Source organism: Cibotium barometz, chromosome 5, assembly GCF_041138505.1.
Source record: "Cibotium barometz isolate CiBa-2024 chromosome 5, ASM4113850v1, whole genome shotgun sequence".
Taxonomy (NCBI): Eukaryota; Viridiplantae; Streptophyta; class Polypodiopsida; order Cyatheales; family Cibotiaceae; genus Cibotium; species Cibotium barometz.
In genome coordinates, this window is record NC_141050.1 from 32,991,482 (window position 1) to 32,998,069 (window position 6,588).

At 47.9% G+C, this 6,588-nt stretch overlaps 1 protein-coding gene and 1 pseudogene across 2 annotated transcripts in view; both read right to left on the reverse strand.

Annotated features, from left to right (window-relative positions):
• LOC147638374 (nudix hydrolase 2-like) overlaps positions 1 to 2,278 on the reverse strand; it is a 71,682-nt gene extending 69,404 nt beyond the window's left edge. The window contains exon 1 of the mRNA XM_086798767.1: positions 2,189 to 2,278. Within this exon, the coding sequence (XP_086654893.1) occupies positions 2,189 to 2,278 (90 nt within the window). The remainder of the gene's footprint in view (positions 1 to 2,188) is intronic.
• Positions 2,279 to 2,785: 507 nt separating this feature from the next.
• Positions 2,786 to 5,995, reverse strand: LOC147638375 (G-type lectin S-receptor-like serine/threonine-protein kinase At1g34300 pseudogene; annotated as a pseudogene). The gene has a single exon (XR_015265860.1). The product of XR_015265860.1 is annotated as a G-type lectin S-receptor-like serine/threonine-protein kinase At1g34300 pseudogene (transcript).
• Positions 5,996 to 6,588: the final 593 nt, after the last annotated feature.

Genomic DNA, 6,588 nt, shown 5'->3' on the forward strand with positions numbered 1-6,588 from the left:
CCCTGCCTCTGAATTAGCCTCTTCCACCTGCGTGTTGTTGTTGTTGTGAATTCTGGGACTGTTGTTGTTGCTGCTGCTGGCCATAATTCTGATTACCTGTTCAGCCACCTCCTTGGCCGCGTCCATGCCCTCCTCTACCTTGTCCTCTTCCTGAACTTGTGTAGAAGGCCTGTTGCTCTGAACTGTTTTTGTTTTGTGAAGACTGTTGGTCTTCACCCAAGCTCTTCTCTTCTATAATCAACATAGACACCAAATCTGTGAAATTGGGAATGTATTCCCGAGTCTGAATAGACGTCTTGAACGCCTTGTATTGTGGCCCGAGACCACGTAGACAGACTTCCACCTTATCATCATCATCTACTGAAACACCAATAGATGCAAGGGATTCCACAATACCCTTGATCTTCAATGCATAGTCATTCATAGATATACTCTTTTTCTCCACAGTATGAAGTTCATTCTTCAACTGTATCTTTCGTGTCTTGGTATTCGTTTCACATAGTTTTACTAAGGTGTCCCACGCCTCCTTGGGGGACTTGGCATCTTGTATGTGCCCAATCATGGTGTCTTGTATAATACTGATAGAGAGCCAATACATAGCTTTTCTGGCTCTTTGGTTCCAATCCTTAAACTCTTTCACATCTGCAGGCAGTCAAATTGATCTCTGGTATCTCCAGTGCCTCTTATGCTCACCTTCTATGTAGTCCCAGTAACCCTTTCCCACCATCAAGAAATTTGTCAACCTGAACCTCCAAGCATGGAAGTTATTCTTATCAAGCTTCTCAGCAATAATTTGGTTTATGCCATCATTTGACATCTTGCCAGACACACAAATTTACCAGAAACAACACTCTGGTTTGTCTTACAGAAACTGCTGTATTTTCTACAACGGTACTGTACTACACTCAAATGTCACAACCAGTGACCTCAATGTGCATACATACACCCAATGGCAACTATTGACCTCCTTACAATGTCTACACAACCAATCTGTCTTCCTGCAATTCTTAAAACAAAGTTCTACAGAGAATCGATGGCTTACCCGCCGCAGTGCTCGAAATCGCCTGCTTTCTGAAAAAAGGAGGTCTTAACGCGCCCGAACTGCGATTTCGTCCTGAAAAGCTTCAATGAGACAATATAGTTGCCCTATAGCTTTACTCCCGCGAAGAAAGCTCCTCAATCAGAGATCGTTTGCCGGTGCCTCCCGTAGAGCTCCCGGACAAGGGTGTAGTCACCAACACAAATAGAGAAGAGTAGATGAAGCTCTTAAACTCGTACCGCTTCGTGTGCTTCTCTTGCTTGTAGCTCAGCCCTAACAGGCTCTGATACCATGAAAAGATGCAGGGGAGAAGAGAGCTTGAGCTCTTGCAAGCACACACACACACTCACAAAACCCTAAAAGAGAACACACAAGGTGAAAATCTTCTTCTTCTTCACACAACACTCAACACACCATATACAAAGATAAGAGTACACATATGAAAAGGTACTCAACCAAATACATACTAGGGTTCTCTAATAGTGTGAACCCAACTAAATGAGCTGGCGCTATAACTATGCCGGTCCCTAGAATGGTTGTCACACAACCCTGTCATCCCACTGGCCATATATCACCCATGATCTCACCAACCATGCGAGTGGTGTAAGTGTGAGGCCTATCCCCCAGGTGGGTCATCAGTGTCCACCGCCTCACTAGATGAGCTCGATATCTCAACAAGGTAAGAGGAGGGACAAGTACCCATAGTGCAATGCGACGGTGTGACAACGCTTGCGGAGGTGCAGTGGAACTACTTCTCAAGGAGTTGTAGAGCTTGGAGACCTCAAGGGTTACGAGTTTCTACCCCATGAACAGCGGAGCTCTTGCAAACAGATTAGACCAGATTAGCCTTTCGTGAACAAAACGTTAAAAAAAACCTTTACCAAGATAGAATATCTGAGAGACCACCTTTTCATGAAAGATATTCTCATGTAACCACTTCCCAAAGTCTGCCTTATTCGGCGGTCTCCCAAGGAAAAACAATATGACACCGCACATTGAGAAAAGACTAACTTGTCTCCTTACCAACTCGAAAAGAGACTCTTGCACATACCTACTCTAGTCAACAAACCTTCTCAGCGTCTGGGCATTCAACTGCACTAAGATTCAATCTGGGTGCAGCTTCTTTGCATCCCTCTCCCCACCTTCAACCTCATGAGATCGCTTCATATCATCGTCAGACTCCCAATCCCCCCAATCTCCATTGCCCTCTTCAACTCCTTGAGCCCAAACATTGTCCATCCCTCAGGCCCGTGCCCGCCTACATGCGCGAGAGAACTGGCGGCCACCCACCAATGCACGGATGCATGCAAGGACACGTGCAACGATAACTAATCTCGCCCACCAACTGCTCCTAACTCCAATGCTTTTTTTAATTAATGCCAGCACTCACATACCTTTTTCATGCCTTCTTCTAAAAACGGGCTCATCTGTTGTGTGGGATCAAGATATTCTCCCCTTCCATTGGTAGTTTGTCTATTTTTTAGGGGTATCGACTTCAACCTTGCTATACCTTGCTTAAAATACTCCACTATAGGATCTTTCACATACGGTTTTCAATAACAAATTTGAAAAATCAAAATTAGGAAAATGTAAAAACTTGCTTGCACTACTATGAATTGTCGTGAAATGTGGAAACTTTCTTGAGCACTGAAAGTTTGCCACCAAGAGAAGAGAAATTTTATTTCCGCCCAAGTACGTACTATGAAATCAATTACTAATTCAAAAGTAGTTGAAAAAATTGCAATATTTTTACATGTCATGTACAACATGACATGACATGATTTATAGCATGGCTAAAATTTTATGCCCTATCTTAACCTTTAATTTGAAGGCCATAAACTGGCTTGACCCTCAAAAATCAACTAAATATGTATGTTTAGGTCTAAAGTTTTCAGAATAGTGGCCTTCTTTTGTACATTTTTTTTTAAAAAGAGGCCTTCTCTATAGAAGGTTGGAAGGGCTTTGATGCTGACCGAAGAAGAAGCAATACAAAAAAAAAGAGGAGGGTGGCGGCGGCGGCGGCGGGAGTGGTGGTGGTTTAGAAGCTGTAAGGCACACCTTCATCAGGGCGGTTGGTAGGAGGACCATGGTGGATAGTGAGGCTCTGGGATAGCGGCTTGGGGATCGGTCTGGAAGAGGTGGAAAGGCCGGAAGAGGTGCTGGAAGCACTAGTAGTGGAGGAGGTGAAAATAGTAGAGCGGCTTGTGCGAGCAGTGGTGGTAGCAGGGGAGCTTTCTTGCTCAAGAGCTCTGAACATTGCCGCCTCCTCGATGGTGAAATCCTCCCCAAAAGATCTGGGCATGGGAGGGGGCGCCAGGGCCAAGGTTCCTTCCAGCATTTGGATGACTTTGCTCATGGAGGGTCTGAGTGAAGGCTGCACTTGCATGCACCAGAAGGCAACCTTCAGGGCTCTGTCTAGCTCTTCCATGTCCACTCTCTCGCTGATTCTTGGATCCACTATGCCGGCCACTTGGTTGTGGTCGAAGTAATGGCGGTACGCCCATGAGGCGAAGCTCTGTCTGCTGCCAGTTGAGGAGGTCTGGAGGGAGGCCGGAGTGTCGAAGCTTTTCTTGCCGCTGATGGTTTCTAGGACGACCATGCCAAAGCTGAAAACATCAGACTTGACGGTGATGGGGAGGTTGGATCTCCACTCGGGGGCCAGGTAGCCTCGGGTGCCGCGAACGAGGGTGGTAACATTGCGGGCTCTGTCCTTGGCATTGGTGAGCTTGGCGAGGCCAAAGTCGGAGACCTTGGCGGTGAAGGTATCATCGAGGAGGATGTTTTCCGGCTTGATGTCGCAGTGGATGATGCAGTCTCGGCACTCCTGGTGGAGGTACGTGATGCCCCTTGCTGTGCCAAGCAGCACATCGAAGCGCGTCGCCCAATCCAGGGTTTGCACATCATCTTGCTCCTCTGCAAAGAGGTACCTGTCTAGAGACCCATTCTTCATGTACTCGTACACCAGCAGCCTGTGCTTGCCCTCTGCACAGAAGCCGCACAGCCGGACCAGATGCATGTGATGCGTGCTGCCTATTATGGCAACCTCCATACGGAACTGCTTCTCCCCTTGATCTATCCCCTCCAGCCTCTTCACCGCCACCTCTGTCCTGCTCCCCGCCGCCGACGGCAGCGAGCCCCTGTACACCGCCCCAAACCCCCCTTCCCCTAACTTCTCCTGAAAATTCTCCGTTGCACTCTTTAGCTCCCTGTACGATAGCTGCACTGGCGCCCCTGACGCGTACTCCAGAAGGGCATATTGCGCAGAATAGCCCCCGAAACGGGGGTTTCTCCGGCAGCAAATGTACCACACAGCCCCTTGCACAAGGGCAATCCCTGCCAGAGTCGCAAACACTGATGCAATGACCGGAACAGTCGCGGAGGTTTTCTTTGATGGGGAGGGCGCCTCAGCAACTGCAACTGAGGCTGCCGGAGGGGCAGTACCGCAGAATTTTAAGAAGGAATTGCTGGAAATAGAGAGCTCCTGGTAGCCACTGAAGGTGTTGCCGGCCGTAACCATATAGCAGGTGCCGGATCCGTCGTTGAGCGCCGTAGCAGCTGTGCAAGTGTCGTCCCCCAGACACTTCTGCTTGCAATCGCTGTCGTCGTAACGTAAAGTGCGATCGGAAACGAAGAGCTGAGTGTTGTTTAAATCCACCATGCTGGCCGCGCCAGACGTTGCAGAGCTGCAATTCTGGCCTCCGTTGCCGGCGATGGCCCTGCAGCCCTTCCGAGGATGATTTCCGTCCACGAAAACATACCCTGCTTGCTCTGCACACTCGCAGGAGATGCCGGTGCTGTTGTAGCTGCACAGCCCATTGGGGCCGCAGTAGCCATACACCTGGCACTGATCTTCTACGGCTTTCCATCCGACACTCCAGGCCGACGTCGAACTTCCCACGGACCAGCTGAAAATCTTCAAATTGCCGTCGACGTCCAAGGTCACCCTCCTGATATGATCCGATGTAGCGGTGTAATCATCGCTGTACCATGTCTTGAGTGCTTGCCCTTGCTTATTGAACACTGACAGCGATGTGTTCTGCAAGGTTGCATAGTCGGAAGTGTTGTCGGTGTTGCTGTACCAGTAGGTGTTACTCGTGTTGTAGCTGAGAGTCAGGTTTCCGGCGGCCTCCATGGTTGCAGAGTAAGCTCCGACAGTCAGCGACTGTTTCTGCTGGAGCGGTTGATTCTCAACCAGAGTGTCTGTGGGACTGGCGAAGCTCTCCCAGAGAACTCCGCCGCTGCTGTTCAAGAGGACGAAGTTTCCGTCGTCCCGCATGGTGGCTCCCGTTACTTCGACGCCGCCTGTGCTGCTGTTCCACACGGTGGTGATGGAGTCGTTCATTAGAACAAGACCCCCGTCTGAAGAGAGCTCGAGAGAGCCGGATCTGCCAACCTGTACATCTCCTCCTGCCGTCCAGACTACGGTGCTGTTGATTTGGGGTGTATAATACAAGATTCCGACAGAGTAGGTAGCGGAATCTACGGCATAGAAGGCCATTTGAAAGCTGCTGCTGGGCGATACCCAACCTGTGTTCTGTCCCGGAAGGAGCTTCGATCCCACTGTTATGTTGGCAGCATGGATGGCTACTGGAATGCAAACAAGTGCAATAAGGTAGGACACAAAGGCCAGGCCCTGATGATGATCATGGTATCTCTGTGCTGCAGGCATGAATACTGTGAAAATATGCCGAAGGAGATTGACGGAAGTTTTCCTCAGCGTGATCTGTGTACGGACGTATGCCAACGGAACTAGACGGAAATTGTCCTCACCGGGCAACGCACTGAACAAATCCGTAGGAGAGGCTTAAAATCAATCAAATGAAGCAGATTGGGGCCCTTGTATTTGTCAAATGATGCCTTTTGAATGCTCTCCACTCACCTTTCTTATTACCTCTACTTTGGAACAAAGCAAATGTAGCCGATTCAGGCGCTATTTTTCTCACTTTCTTCCTTTACAATATAAATAAAATAACACATGGGTGCATGACCTTGAGACTCTCAACACATATATATATAGTTGTTCTAATATTCAATGCATACAAAGTCGTGTAAATATATATATAGAGTCCGAATTTGCTCCAAAGAACCATTATTGGATGGCCTACACAATCTCCATCCACGTCAAATCGTAAGAACTACTATAATAGTCATTTTCATACCTCACCTTGAAAGAAAAATTTGGAATTTTGGTTTATTTTGGAATCAAGGGCTATTCTCTTATTAAACGTAAGCTTTCTCGGCCTTCCACTTGGCCAAAACAGAGGTGAGAGAGGACCGAGGGAGAAAGGGGTGTGATTTCACATTTTCTCTCTCATTTTTGAATTTTGAATTTTAAAGGATAGCTATCATTTCTTACCTAATGATTTCCTTGGAGAAAAAAATAGGAGCCTTCCTCTTAAAAGGTGAGCTTCACAATGAAAACTCCAACATGTAGTTGTCTCTCTTTTTAAACAAACTAGTATTGCACCCGCACATTGCTGCGGCGGCCAACCAAGGTTCCAGAAAAGAACTATTCCCTCTCTACAACTCTCTCTCTCTCTCTCTCTCTC